The 16102-nt window shown below is 37.3% G+C and overlaps 1 protein-coding gene across 6 annotated transcripts in view; it reads left to right on the top strand.

The window, feature by feature from the left end:
• The window catches only part of LOC149579895 (uncharacterized), a 155456-nt gene extending 140480 nt beyond the window's left edge, over nucleotides 1-14976 (top strand). For 2 of the 6 annotated variants that reach the window (XM_089787743.1, XM_089787753.1), the window contains 4 exons: nucleotides 8742-8822; nucleotides 10287-10457; nucleotides 14256-14410; nucleotides 14668-14976. In XM_089787743.1, the coding sequence (XP_089643869.1) occupies nucleotides 8742-8822; nucleotides 10287-10457; nucleotides 14256-14410; nucleotides 14668-14896 (636 nt within the window). In that variant the 3' untranslated portion in view covers nucleotides 14897-14976. Of the gene's footprint in view, nucleotides 1-8741; nucleotides 8823-10286; nucleotides 10458-13497; nucleotides 14063-14255; nucleotides 14488-14667 lie in introns of those variants that run through there. The other 4 variants (XM_089787769.1, XM_089787760.1, XM_089787775.1 and 1 more) reach the window with 4 other exon arrangements.
• Nucleotides 14977-16102: the final 1126 nt, after the last annotated feature.

Below are 16102 nucleotides of genomic sequence, written 5' to 3'. Positions count from 1 at the left end.
AGTGCAAGGGTTCGAAGACTTTGCTTCCTATTGTCATCCTTGAATAAAGGATAAGGGTTCGTCTTCGCTGGAGCTTTTTGTGGACGGCGACTGTGTTATCTCGATGGACGTGCGAATGTTGGATTGACGGGCTTCTCCACGCATGTGAGCAGGGACTCATTCTTAGGCGACTGTTGCCCCATGCATGTAATCGTCTCCCGCGGGCTGTGCTGCCGCAGTCTTTCCCCAGTTACGGGCAGGTTTCTCCAAGTGCGAGTGCTTTTGCATCTTCTTGTTTATCTTCTAGGTCATCTTCATCTTCTTGTTTTTGAGAAAGGCTTCTCATTTCTTTAGCGCGGGGAGGATATTTACACAGTCCGTGCATGCTTGGCTCTGTCCTGTGGATTTACTCGAAATTCTTGGGAGGAATTGGTTGGTGACTTGGAGCTGTTTGATGCAATTGCATGATGGAGGGTTTGATTATTAGAACATATCGAACTTTGGATAAGCCCGACTATGCTCGGGAACGAGCTGAGAAAAATCTACTCCCACTGTGATCTTCGATTCTCAAAGTTCTGTTTCTCATTGCCAAAGGAGAAATTTCAAAGGGATAGCTTGGTTGGTTGTGTATTGTTTTTCATTGCAAGATTCCCCCCAAGGTTACCCGCTACCTTATTTTCCCGCGAGAAAGGTGTGCTTGTGTCCTTTGATTGGCTACGGCAGGGTCTTTTGCCTCTTCCGCGAAATGGGATTTTTTCTTGTAACAGATGGAAGAAACCTGTATAAGGAAGGAGAAGCCGTTATTGCATGGAATCGGCAGGCAAACAGAAGCAGTGGAAGAGTCAGCTGGCGGCACATATGGAAAAGAATGCAAGGGTTTTGGCATCTAGGATTCGAGTTGCAGGGCCATTGGGTTCCACTAGCAAGAAACAAAAGGTCAAGGAGGAACTCACTCATCTCACTGTCCAATTTGAGGGTCTTAATGGCAGTGAATGTCGAAAATGGTGGCATGAGACCCTGGAGGTGGACCAGATTAAGCAAATTCTGATACGGGCACAGGTACATTGGGCCATCCAGCTTCCAATTTTCTCCATCCGATTATTTGAATCAGTTCTGCGAACTATGATAAAGACATATAGTCAGCACAGTAGAACAAGTACATTTATGTAAAAAAGCATCAGATGACGGTGTCTTTTAAACCAAGGGACTTCATGAGGGTTTTTGGCATTCCAGCTCCGGCGGTAAGAAGGTGGAAATTAAAAACCACAAGCTCTCTTAGGAAAGGAAGGAACATTTGATACAACTAGTGGGCCGCGATCTCTCAACCGAGGAGATGGATTCAGTGGTTAAGGGGTCGAAATGTAGAGGGCTCCACAGAGATTTCATTCGGGAGGGTCATTGGAGATGCATTATGGATGTGATCAAGAGCAGGTTGACGGTTGCGACTCGAGCTTCTGATATTTCATTGCCGCAGGTTGTATTCATGAATGGCATCATGCAGACTATGGTGTATGATTGGGCTTCGGACTTTGCCAATAGGATGGAGGAATTCATGACGCTTCAGCATCGCACATTCTTTATGCCATATCATGCGATTGGCTTGTTTCTAGAAGTAGCGGTTAATCAGATACTCATGGATGATTTTGAAGCGTCACCTTGGGGGAAGTTGGCCCGGGAGAGCCCCGATATTTTATTGGCAACATCTGGACAGGTGGGATAGCCGCGGGACAGAAAAAGGTATTTTGGCGATTGCAGGTAGCACACGAGGACACTGATAGCGGACGGGAGGAGACTTCGGAAAGCAGCGGGGCGGGGTATGAGGAAGAAAGTACTTCCGCGAAGGTGGGCAGTGAACCAGCAGATAGTGAGCCCACATTTTTCACCCTGCCGCAGTTGTCAACTTTGGTGCACTTGTCCGCTCCCACATCACACATTCCTTGTTTTGGTTAGCGTCATGCACCGGCTGTGATGACCCCTTCGACTGTAGTAGACGTCCCTCGGGCAGTAGCAGAGCGTGTCCCATTAGCGACAATTGCCGTTAAACTAGCAACCCTTCCAGGAGATACTTTCTGCAGCCATAGCAGATGATGTTCCAGTGTAGCCAACCTCGCAGAGTGTCCAATTACCAGCACCAGAGCTTGAGCCCCAGGTTCGCTTGGAAGTGATTGATTGTGATGCAGTCGTCACTGTTTCATCTGCTTTAGTAGCGTCTGCCAAGCCAGTACAGTCAGCCCAGCCAGCACAGCAGGAGGGCACGAAGTTCGCATAGTTAGAGCAGTTGGAGGTGATAGATAGAGCCAACACCTTCTTGAGACATCAGTCCGACTTGTCCTTACCGAGGTTGGTCCATCCATCCAGTCCCCCGCGCATCTAGGTGTATTAGCTATAGGACCAGAGCCTCAGGAGGTGGGGGTGTCACAGGCCATGGTCGCGCCGAGAGCAGAGGAGGCCCCATCGGATGTGGGCATGCTCGCAGATGAGGAACAAAATAGTGATGCCGAATGGATGATGGAGGGCTTTGCAAAGGAGGATTATGGGTCGAATGAGGATAGGTGCAGAGACTACCTTAAGGCTATGAAGGTTGCGCTAAGGAAGGGACATGATGTGGCATTGCAAGCTATAACTCGACGGAGGGAGTGGCATTTGGTTCGAGCTTTCATCAGAGAGATTTGTCTGCAACGGTTCTGTTCATGTTTTGAGGAGAGAGGTTGGCCAGTAGTCAAGACACCAAAGATGTTGGTGGATTGGACCAGTGAGCTGAAATTGGGGCTGCGCAACACTCTGCTAGAGAAGCTGGCACATGAGATCATGGCACTGTCTAAGGAGATTTATTATGCTCGCAGGCGCGTGGAGGCAGACAGGGCAGCATATAGGATTGCGGCCGAGAGATCTCTAGCGGTTGAGAGGGAGGCTTGAGTAAAGTTAGCAGCGGATTTGGCCACTTAGTAGGTAGCTTGGGTAGCTAAAAGGGCAGCGTTACTATGGGATAAGGATGTAGCAGAATAGGAGTTGCAAGTAGCAACGAAGCAGGCCATGGATGCGGCACTTCTCCTGAAGGAGGCTGTCAAGGTTAATTCACGGATACAGAAGGATTTGAGCATCCGAAGGGAGCAGGTCTGTGAGTTGCGTCGGCAACAGCATTCCTCAGGGGCACCACCTTCTCTTTAGTGTTTCTTTGTATTACTGTATGAGGTTGTCTCCTATTTTGTTAGTCGTTGAGAGACGACTTTTCTTTTGGGGGGGATGATGTAGTCGGCAGACTGTGTATTTTGTAACTAACAGGGTGTTGTTGTTGGTAAAGATTTTGTTGCCGATGGGCCGACGGGTAGATTAGGATTGTTTTGTAGCCGACGGACCTCTTCTAGAAGGTTTGGCAAAAAGTATTTATACACCCTCTTGGGTCATTATAAAGCATCTTATCACCAGTTATGTAATCTATTGGCATATGCGAATAATCTAAGGAGTTTTGTTGTTCGTGTTCATTATCTGTGTGCATTTCTTAATTAACCTATGCGGTAAACAAAGTGTTTGGCTTTCTTATGGTGCATTTTGGACCAAACAAGGCTGCAAAGGGATGATTAAATTTATTGTATGCATTTCACCAATCTAGGCATGAAAATCCAAGATTGATCGTCACTTTCCAGAATGTGATAATTGCATGTAGCTAGTCAACAAACTTATTAGGAAAATATATACTATCTATTGCCAGACAATTCGGGTATGTCTATATTTGCTTAATTTAATTTTGGCATGCAAGGGTTTAACTGTGCAATTTGGCCTTGTACTTCTATTCCAAAAACATTAGATTAAAAAAATAAAGAGCAATTAAATCACAAGTAAGAAAATATCCCTCAATTAGAAAATTAAAACTTCAGATCAAGGGTGGGATATTTCACACATAGAAAGCATTGCCAAATTTAAGATTGTGTAGGATACTTCTGTTGGAAGATTGGTTGGAAGCATGAATGCTGATGATATTCCTATGGGGGAGTACTACTATGATGATATGTTACATTCATGATTAAGTTTGTCATTGATGTCAACATAGTAGTTTTCTGTGGTATCTAAAATAAGAACAGTGGAAAGATCAAGTTGGTATAGACGACTAGTTGAATATTATGACTACCCGAGGTTATGGGAGATACTTCTGAGTATCTGGTAAATGCAATTAACGTCAGAAGAAGAAAGGATAAGTCTAGAAGAAGTTATGTAAGTTTTGGTGATGTATGTTCTGAGATAGAGTTTACAGAGGCACGTTCTGGTAAACTTGTTATATCTTTTAGTAGAGTTGATATCTTGAGGATCGAGGTTGAGGACATGGAGAAGACATGTTGAGGATGACGTGGCTAAGCTCGCTCGTCATAATATTGCATGTACGGAAAGTTATTCAAATTGCAAGATGGAAGATTAATGTTATCACTAAGTGTAATGTGTTCTTAATATGGTCCTATAATAATTAATTGAGAAGGTCTAACAACAGAACTAGGGAATTGTTTTGTAAATTTGGTATAAAGGAAGGACATTTTCCTTTATCATGTGTAATGTCCCCTTTTTAGCATTTATAGCATGTTGTTGTTGTTAGCCTATTTTCCCACGGTCCCGTAGGCTAACTAGGACATTAAAGGGACTTAGAGGCCATTTGGCCTAGATAGTTTCAGCTGCAGGTCTTTCTGTGGGGTTTTGAGGCAACTTTGGGCATACTTACTATTTATAGTAAGTCATCTTGGATATGGTCGGACATCCAGTGGTAGCGGTATGTCGATGGTAATTGTTTAAAATCGACAAGAAGACTTGTTTATCATTGATAAGATTTGTTATGCATTGATAAAGCTATTTTATAAAGTTAAATTTAAATATTTAACTTTATTAATGCATAGACTATAGTTTGTGGGAAATATTTAAATTAAAAGAGTTCCCTTTATTTTATAACACATTGGAGACATAAGTTACATAAAGGGAGTGATGTTTTATCCCAAATGGAGAAAACAAAGGATTGAGCTCTTGTGAGAACACTATAAAAGAAAGGGAAGAGCTTCTTTTTAGTATGCTTGGAAATATCAAAAAAATTGGAAAATTTTCTTGAGATTATGTCTCAATAGTTTGAAAGATGAAATCCCTTCAAGCTAGAAATTTTGACGCCATTGAAAGATATGGTCTTGAGATTTAACATGGTAGCAGTCCGAAAAAGCAAATACGAAAAAGCAAATACGAAAAAGCAGTCCGAAAAAGCGGAACCGAAAAAGTAGGCTAAAAAAAGCAGTTCAAAAAGTAGATCCGGAAAAGCAGTTCGAAAAAGCAAATCGGAAAAGTAAAGCAGAAGGGGCAGCATTGAAGGAAATTATTACAGCCATCTACAACCAAGTTCCACTGTTAGTATTGTTTTTAAGGCATTATAAGTTTCAGCTGTAAGTGTGCAATATACCAGCATTATCATTTTGTAATCCATGTAAATGCCAAAAGTCTTGGCCATATTTCATGAGCATTGTATTAAAAATTTCATTGCAATTAAGAAAATAATAGTTGCTGGTGTCATTTAAGCAATTCAATATCATTATTTATCAACTAGTTAGTTTGCATACCAACTGTTTGTAAAAATGCTAGTTGGCTGTAGGTATTCATTTCTCATACTTAGATCATATATATGCACTGAATATTGTCAAAATTAGTAGCACACTCATGTTAGGTCATTGTGTAGTCCATTTGGAGTCTTCTAGCTCAAGATTCTCATTGATGCAAATTGAAGAAAGAGTCATTTAAAGCCAGCTAAAATACAATATCAGTCATACGTCCGTTGCATGTGAATTGTTTGATGAAATTCCTTGAGCTTTCATCAGCATTTTTGAGAGCAGATTTGAGGAGGGTCATTACGTCATGGTATGTGATGATATGACTTTGTGATCAATGATAAGCAACAGAGAGTACGGAATGCGAAGTTGAGTAGAGCAATGCGGAAGTGAAGGAAACTTCATTGCCGAGGTTTTGCTAAGTGATTCGAGGTTTGTGACATAGTCTACAAGGTCTGACAGCAATTGGTTTGGTTGACATGATAGAGGAAAGAGGAAGATAACAGTAAATTACTTGTTTGAGCAGTGAGCTCTTCTTGTAGTTGAAATTGCATGTTTGGGCAGTGGGCTCTTCTTGCATATATTATACCACAACTCCTAACAAGGTTGACACAACTCCTAACAGGTTTGGGATCTCCTAATAGGGATTCAAAGTCTCCTAACAGGGTCCATCCTCTAACAAGGAATATTTATATTAGTACATCATCTTGTGGGCATCATTCCCACCGGGGTTTTCCCTCTGATCAAGGGTTTCCCTAGTCAACATATCTGGTGTAATTGTCTATGAGCATCTTATTGTGGTTGTTGTTTACTTTGGTTGAATTATTAAGTATGGTTAAAAAAGATAAATGTTTTAATTGTTGGATAACTGATTCATCCCACCCCCCCACCTTCTTAGTTATCTTGGTGGACTATTGTTTCTAACAACTTCATTTCCCTTGTGCTTTCTATTAGCCTATGTACACCTATTTGTTGGAGGATGTAGACGCTCAAAAATGGTTCGCATCTACGACTTCATCACTTCTTCATACTAATTTGTCCCATTTTCTCATTCTACTAACTTTGATCTTTTGGCCAGATTGACCATATTTTGTCATTTGTATCCCCTTTCGTATCAATTTCATATCAACTCGAAATCATATCAAATCAACTCAGAATCACCCCAAATCAACTCGGAATCACTCGAAATTGGTCCTAATCAAGCCAAAACATATCAAACATCCCAAATCAATCATCATTTATCCGTTCCTAGGCATTGTTGTGGCTTTCACTGCCTTGGAAACCTATCAACTTATCAATCTTATCAATCTGACCTTAGTACTGTCATGGCTCTCAGTGCTAGGTCAAAATATCATTCATGTCATTCAATCTTTGACATTGTTGAGGCTTTCAATGTCAGATCATGACATCATTAACCATTTTAATAATATTGACAATGTCCGTCGATGTTATTATGATCAAACCTTATCAATCAATTTCAATCCTGTAGCATTTACAATATCGGTTAAATGTTACATATCAATTAATTCATGTCATGTGTCCTTGGCATGTTATCAATTTTGATCTATCAATTTGACCATGGTTTTGGTCTACCTTTTCATCATCTTATTCCATATCCATCATCATTACATTTTCATCAAAGGATACGGTCGCATTCATTTAATCAATTTGGCCAATCATCTACTAATTTTCTCTATAGGATTAAATAACCCATAATTTAATTCTATTATTCTCACTAATTATTCTTCTTGATTATCATCCTCAATTAATTAATTTTATTAATTAATTTATTCATTATCTGCAAACCATGGAAATTTACAATTTCCTAAGTTCTATTTTCCATCATTAAATCCATTTTCTACTAATTCTTATTTTGTGGAATAAGATGATTTTTAATTCAAATATTCCATAAAATATTCCATCATCATGACACTTGGCTGAGATTTGTCATAATCAAATATTATTACCTCTTACGCATGTCCCTATTTGGCTTATTCGTCATAGATTCTTGGCTTTAAGTGGGTTGAGGAATCTTATGACGCGTCATAGATTCTCTTCCAAATTTGACTTGCATGTGTCATAGAATCTTACTTTTGGCATATTCTGTCATATGCGTCATAGGAATTATTATCACCTCTTACGCATGTCCCTATTTGCCTTATTCGTCATAGATTCTTGGCTTTAAGTGGGTTGAGGAATCTTATGACGCGTCATAGATTCTCTTCCAAATTTGACTTGCATGTGTCATAGAATCTCAAAATTGGCATATTCTGTCATATGCGTCATAGGAATCTCTTGCCACATCACACATCTATGGGTGACAAATCCAATGCCCTCACTTTGAGTGTTGATTATAAAATGAACACTCTTCTCTCATTTTGAGGGGTCTCTTGAATCTAGAATGCGGAAATCTTGGAGGAGAATGCTTAAGTCTTGAGTCTTTGAATCTTTGAGTTTTTGAGTCTCTACTAATTTGCATTTTACATTCTCTCTCTCACATAAAATCACACTTCAAGTATTCTCATGGCATTATCACTATCATAGGCTTTTGCTTCAATTTTGTGTGCACTATAGGCAACTTTGGAGCTACAATCATTTGGAGAAGAAAGAAGGACATGGGAGCTACAAATGGAAAAGGGAGTTTTTGATTATGTTTGCTTTCCTTTGTTTAGTTTGGCTTTCATGGTAGACTAGTGGGTGCTAACGTATGATTATTGAGTTTGTGATTTTCTCATAGTGTGTTATGCATTTTCTCATGGTGCTCGACTTCCATTTAGTGCTTGGGTTTGCGGGGTGGGTGGCATGTGCTCTTCACCATTGTGCTTGGCCTGCTCTATTTAATTAAGCTGTGATGCTGCCAAGCAAATGGTCCCATTTTTCTGGGCACAAAGTCTTTGGTATGAAATGCAGGTGTTTGGAGGATTCAGTTGATCAAGAATTGATTAGGCCCATTAAATTGGAGGAAGATGTGATAAAAAATGTTGTCAATCAAGCCATCAGCAATCAGAACTTGCAAATAGACATTATCCACGATGGGATGCCATTGGAGATTTTCTTCATAAATTTTGCACAGACAATCAGTTTCATACATCCTTCCACTATTTCCATGAACAACTTGGTCAAGACAGAGAGCATTCATGAGGTGAAGACTGAAATTCTTTCTATTAAAAATTAATCTGAAAAGTGGCTACACTGCAGGTATTTTTGATGATGAGGTTGTCAAAAAGAACTATTTTGTTGCAAAGGTTCTTGTGCTATTCGGGGAGGGTATTGAAAAATGTGAGTTGGCTTCTTTTGCAAATCATATAAGTGTTTTCAGGGACTTTATTTTCTTCCCAATAGATTGAAGAAATTAATGAATTGCAGGATTAACTGAATCTTACAAGTACAATAATATCCTTCTGGATTTTAATATAGGGATCTACCCCCTCTAGTAGTACTTACCTTTAAGAAAATAAAAAACATTTGGACCCCCCAAAAGTTTCTTTTTCAATAAACTGTCAAATTTTAATAAAATAATGAATTAAATGTAAATTGGCCATAAATTGAGTTAATTTAGACAAGTTAATCTAATCAATTTTTTTTTAAAGTGCGTGGTAAACTTTTTAACATGGCTGGTGATGCTAGCATGACTTGCCTTCCGACTCCACAGGAAATGCTTTTGACTTGGAGCTATGAATTAGTGATGCCACAAATGGGGGACCTCACCCTCTTTTACATAGTTGGGGCCCAAACTCACGAGCACATCAGATCAGTGAATTCACAAGCCTGTGATCACAGTGCCCCAGTGGGGGTTTCAACCTGGTGGGGAAACAACACCACCACTACTTAATTGACACACTAAGGGGCAGCAACCAATTTAATTAATTATTATTCCCTTAATGTCTCCCTAATTAACTGACAAGAATTAAAATAGGCTGAGGGTTTCTGCCAATCATCCATGCCTTCAAGGCGGACATCAGAACATGGTTTATATTCTTGGTATTATTCAAAAGTCAATCCATCTGTTTTTTAACAGACATATTTCCTAGCATAGTTCCTATCAGGAATAAATCAAAGGAACCAAAAAGTATGTGCTTCCCCAGAATCCGTTGTGAGACATCACAATGCTGAATAAATATATCTCTAAAATAATTAATGTTGTAGCTATCCTTTTGGATAAAAGAGTTCAGCTGAATTTCCTTTTGGAAAAAAGAGCTTAGCTGAATTTCATATTTATCTTTACAAACAAATGCGATTATTTATTCTAAATAATTTTACTAAAATGGATATTCTATTTTTAGTTTTAACAATACATGGGTTACAATTACATATCAAGATCTTTAAAGGTATTGTTCTGGAAAATCAAATTATTATGTGGTAATTTGTTAAAGTAAACTCTTCTGAAAATGATTTGTAGTTGGAACATGAGCAAAGGCTGTTCTAGAGATTTACATATCTGACTTAAAATAAAATTGCTAATTCTATGGTCTAGCATTTCATTTGATTTTTCTGTAATAAGAGTCATCACCGCAAGGGCTCTTGGTATCAAAAATGAGAATTTTAAGTGAAAAGATTTTCTATAGAATCAAAAGACAGGGCCTGCAAGATTGCAAATGATATAGTGCTAAATGAAAGTGAGTTTAGTTATTCGGGAATTCAAATGTGTCAGCTTTTAACCCTAAATTATATATATATATATATTTTTTTTAATATTGTGTCTAGAATAATTAACCATGAATTTTGTTTTCTGCCATGTTACAGCATTCTGGATTGTTGCATGTTGCATTCAGTTCCTGGGCACTTCTCACATTTGGACCCTTGGTTGATGGTGCTTATGGATCACTTGCATTTTGCATGATTTACTTCCTTGGAGGAATATGTGGAAACTTGATGAGTTTTTTCCATACACCGGATGCTACCATAGGTGGTACGGTAAGTTATCAGGTCATCGTGTCAGTGTTGTGCTTTTGATTTTCAATTAGATAAGACATCTGAAATATTATTGCGATTGTCTTGAGAACATTGGAACAATGCTATTTTCCGTTTATCAGAAGAGAAAAATTGCTGTGCATTTGAGTTCATGGATTTCATATTGGTGCATTGCTGCATCTATTGTTGCTTGGTTATTACATTGGAAAATTTGTTCATCATTAATCTCCTCAAGAAATTATAATCTTACAAATTGCATTCTCATCCAACAAGGAACACAGTTAGACCAGGTTTGGTCATTTGATTTAAATTTGCCTTTTGGGGTCCCTTGGGTCACCAAATGTGGGCTTTCATTTGGATGCTTTGAGTTAGATTCATTTCGATCGAGATACTTGGCTGTTACTGTTGGATCCAAATGGATACAAATTTCTTTTACTTGCTATCCAAGTTTTTTACATCTACCTTTGGTGGTTGAATTTAGCATGTCTCATAGATTCAAATGTATAAATAGATTAGAATTCTACCTCAAATAGATCATCTTGACTTCTTTTACTATAGTGAAATATTGTACATGATTTTACCATCCATATGTTGTATTCTTGTGTTACCTCCTGCATCTCTCTCTCAATTTTAAATTGTTTTGTGGAGTTAATCAATCGTGAAGGAACAAAACATCGTATTCTCACAAGTCACTTCCTTCTGTCTATCATATGCTAGTAAAGAGCAAAATCATTCATTGTATCTTTGCCATTATTACTACCATTATTACATTTCTCTGCATTTTAGTGTTACAATTAGAAAATGGTGTAATCCATCTTAAGACAATCAAGTTTTATGAAACAAAGGAAACTACCTTTGTTCCTTGAGGAAAATAGCCTTTCTCCAATCTTCTTGCTTGTATTTTCCTTATTTATATTGGTTAAAAATTAATTTCGTTCTTCATCGTATTTTGGCATAAAGTTTTGCTCAGAAATAGCTTTTCTTTATACAAGAGAAGTTTACATAGCTCAGAAATTACCAAGGAATTAGCTCTTATTGATTACTTGAGGCTTGATACAAATGGTTGAAAGGGTTGATGAGACATTAATGCAATGTCTGTACAAGACACTCTTTCAATATATTTTCATCCAACATAAGTTGGTCTCTTGTATTTTTGAGCATGGCTAGATGATTATTGAGCAGATCATCTTTTTGACCAACTCATCATATAGTTAGGTCTCAATAAATGATTCCTATTCTCCTTATATATATCTCATCTCAAGTTCTCATAGTGTCCCAAGCTTGTCAGGAGTTCTTTTCTTATTGAATATGTCATTTGTAATTGTCACAACTTATAACAGATTTTTCCTTGGCCCTTTTGATGAGATGTGTCATCTCGATTAGTCCCAGCAGTTACAATTACAACACATCTTCTGTTGATCTACAAATACGTTATAGAGAGAGACAAAGTGTAAGAGATATGTGAATAACTGATAACAACAATATCAATATGCCAACAAGACTTTATAACAGAATAACAGATTTCATTAAAGAATTTTAACAGCAGTCTCAAACATCAAGAAACCACAGTCTACTAATATCTTTAAGTCTCAACCATCAGAATACAAATAGGCTATGAAACTAAGCTTCATCTGGGCTATCAATATACAAAGACATAGATCCGTTTGAGTCACTATCATCCTCTGGTAGAAGGGGATCATCCAATGGTAGTGACTATGGTCAGTGGCAAATTGCCAAATACTAATAGTAATCATTTTGGGAGTAAATAAAGTACACTTATACAAAGAAATAAAACAGGACATTCTTCTAATTTCAAAACTCAGGAATGAAACTTTTCAAGCATAGGATTGAGACCTAGACTTGGCATGACTTGGAAAATTAAAAATTGCAAATTTTAATGTATATTTCATTGAATATATTCACATACATTTGAAATTAGTATAACTGTTTTGATTCTCACATATTTGATTCTCCTACAGAGTTATAGAAGCCAACAAAACTAATCTGTTTTTTTAACAATTGGGAGCATTCCTTGTCATAGTTTACGGTTGGCCTCCCAGAAATTACCCTCAACTCTCCACCAATGGCAGGGGAGTTTTGTGGCATTTTGAAGGTTGGGCAGGCATTTGGGATGCCAGAGGGACATCCCTCCGGCATCCTGCTATCCTCAAAATGGCTAGGGAATCGGGACTTTAGGTTTTGGGGCAGGGGATGCATCCCAGTGTTTCACATGTTTTGAGTTTTTAAGCAAGTTAGAATTCTGTCCATCTATAAAATCAGAACAAATCTTGTGAAGAATCAATATCAAGTTTTCTGTACTTACGGAATATAAATGATCAGAAAGCATGTGGTATTTGCAATTGGGGCTGGCTAATCTCCAGGCAAAATGCACTAAAAGACAAAAAAGAGTCAAAAATGTTTTTTTCCAGATTCATGAAAACACAGTGAATTTTTCTCAAATTTTTTGTTGTTTTTTATTACAAAATATGCAGATCGAATGCTGAAAATTTCAAAACAAATTGCTATGTTTTCGATTTTATGAAATTTGGTCAACGGTGCATTTTGTAGGGAGGATAGCCGTGTCCTTTGCAATTTTGGCATGGTTGCAATCAATTTACTATAGTTATTTTCTTTAAAGTAGATTCTGAAAATAAATTTCAGATTTTGGAGCTGTCTAGCAATTGTCATAATTATGTATATGGCTGAAAATGATTTTCTGTATTAAGGAGTATACGAAGGCTCACATTGGAATTCTTATTTAATACTGCTTTATAGCCTTGATCAATTCAACATACGTGGTGCTACAACTCTCTCTAGATCTGTAAATGTAATTTGGTTTGTAATGATAAGTTTCATTATCTTTTCCAACTTTTATTTTCCTGTAGTTCAACTGATATATTATTAATGCATTTTTGCATTAAGCTATCAAACTCTGCTTTTGATTTTATATAACTATTGTTTTATGATTTTATATCATTCCACTTTAATCTGAAATTTCTCGTTAAAAAAAGGATTTCTGAAGTTCCTGTATGGTAGGTTGCAGGGTATCAAATTTTGTGATTACTTTCACCATTACGAACAAAGAATAAAGATTTATCAAGACAAGAACAATGTGCAAAATGAGACAAACACTTAATTTTTTGTCAATACTCATACTTGATCATAAAAGAATGGGTTTGGATGTGTATATGTACACATATACACATCAATACAAATATGCAAAGGAGGCCAACCCGAACAAGGCACTTGCTAAAATTTGTTGGAAGATTCATAGAGAAGATTACAAACTCAAGTTCTTCTATTGAAGCAACAATATTTTTGAAGTTTTCAAGTAGTATTTTTTGTTGAGGTGCTTATTACATCCCACAGAAAATTTGACCTCTGATGTGTATGAGGAGAGGTGGATGCTCAGCGAACATTAAAGGCTTGGTATTTTTATACATAATGTGTCTCTTAATAATAATTTTGAAAATTACAATTTTTTGAAAGAAGGTATTAGTAATTACATTTAAGGATCAATAAAGTTTTGATATGTGTAAGAACTGCCCCAAAAGCAATCCCGCCACAAGTATGAGAACATATAGATTGACATTGAGTTTTTGGAACTTCTCAGGTTTCAGCATATATCAAATCTCTATTAAAAGGAGCGTTTACTGGTTAAGCTATAGATATTCATGTCTAAGATATTGTAATTTTTTCAGATTACTAATTTAAAAATTAGCCTGCTACTAGATTGCACTATTGCAGCCATACCTATACCTTTCATTCTGTATATGAAGCTCCTATTTTGGAAAAATGCAGGGTCCAATTTTTGCCATTATTGGTTGTTGGGTCATGTATCTGTTCCAAAACAGGGAGGCAATAGGAGACGAAACTGCAGATATTATGATTCAGAAAGTGGTTCTTGCCAGTGCAATAAGCGTTGGCTTGAGTTTCCTGGCCCCTATTGATGATTGGTATGTATGTGAAGCATTTTTATTGCAGTTCCAGACCATATAACAGTTTCTTGTTTCTGAATATGTTCCTCTGAGAGGTGAATTGTTTTCCTCTGTTATTCCTTATCAATTCTTCTAGGTCACTTGAGAATATATTTTACAGGTTAGGGATGTTAACTTGTTACCTTTAAGTTTTTCTCACATCTACTTTCTGATATAGATTTGAGAGCATTGAGATTTTCTTTCTGGATAACTCACAATTTGTTGTACCATGGTAGGACGCACTTGGGAGCAGCATGTGCCGGCCTCATATTTGGGTTTCTAGTTTGCCCTGTTCTAGCTAATGGGCCTTCCAGTCAAGAAGGATTTCTTCTAGTTAGAAGGAGAGACCCCAAAAAATTGTTTACAGTATTCACTCTTTCTGTGGCTACTTTAGTTACTATTTTCTTTGTCTTTGCTCCTATTATTACTGAATTCCACTTTCCAGACATGAGTGATAATATCTAGTTCTAACCGATATTAGATGTAAATTTGCCTCAATTTACAATTTTGAGCATTTCTGACATCATTATTCAAAAGTATCATAATCTGGCCTCCTTTCTGTGGGTTTGCATTGATATTTTTAGTTTGATAGTAAAATGTATATCCCATATGCAAGTCAGACAGCACAATTTAACGTGCATATCGAGTAATGGTCCCAGTCATACTTTTGTTCTCTTAGATATCCTGACTAACCTGTAATTGTCCCCTTAACTGATTTTATTTGCAACATATTTCATTTGCTGAATTCTTTCATGGCAAGTGCTAGTACTGTAAAGGGTTGTCCCCCCATCTACAAAGAACATGGAGTTGAAACAACTTAGATAAGACAAATTGATCCTGGAACCCTCAACCTCATCATGTTAGATAAGTTTGTATTTCTCATTTTCTCTATGCTAAACATTTATATGTTTCTGGTATCCTTGATCCAAAAGTTTAGTAAGATACCATAATTCAAATGGTAATTTCCACATCAAATCATTAAACAGAAGAATAAATAATGCAAAAGCAAATAATCTACCAAATCATGTATTATCCTCAAATAATCATTGAAACATGTCTCATTTGACAACAAACAGTCTGATCCAACTGAATAACAACCTTGTTTTATGCCATCAATTGATCAAGCAAACTCAGCACCATACGAACACAAATTCTCACTTATCTCTTTCACTTCTATCTTTTACTTCCCCATTTTTCCAAACAGCTTATATCCTTATTTTTTCTGGGAAAACATATTTTGTAAGCTACACTTAACGTATTCAGCTCATTTTGTGCCTCTAAAGTGCTGGCTTTTGAAATAGAATACAACTTGGCTCACATAAGGTACTGGTTTTTGTAATATATCTACCAGTGTTATAGCACTTTGCGAGACTTGTCAGGACTCACAAGTCCTATGCCTTGGTGAGCCAGCTTGCCATAGATTTGTGAGATGAGTCCTGATGAGTACTCTTCCCCAAGGAGTTACCAATTCATAAGTTCAGATTCTTGAGGGACTCTTGGGTGTGTATGAACATATTATACAGAAAATACTGAATATTTTTTCTTTTCACTCTTTGGCTCAAACTTATCCACATCAGGTTGAACAAAAAAGTAGCAAGGGAAGAAGCAGAGAAGACCAGAATTTGGGCAGAATTTAAAGGTCATTAGGCCAAAAAAAGTGAAAAAGGTAGT

Source organism: Cupressus sempervirens, chromosome 1 (genome assembly GCF_028749045.1).
Source record: "Cupressus sempervirens isolate cs-2001-9-10 chromosome 1, ASM2874904v1, whole genome shotgun sequence".
NCBI classification, from domain to species: Eukaryota; Viridiplantae; Streptophyta; class Pinopsida; order Cupressales; family Cupressaceae; genus Cupressus; species Cupressus sempervirens.
Note: the sequence above shows the minus strand (reverse complement) of the source record. Positions and strands in the feature narration are given on the sequence as shown.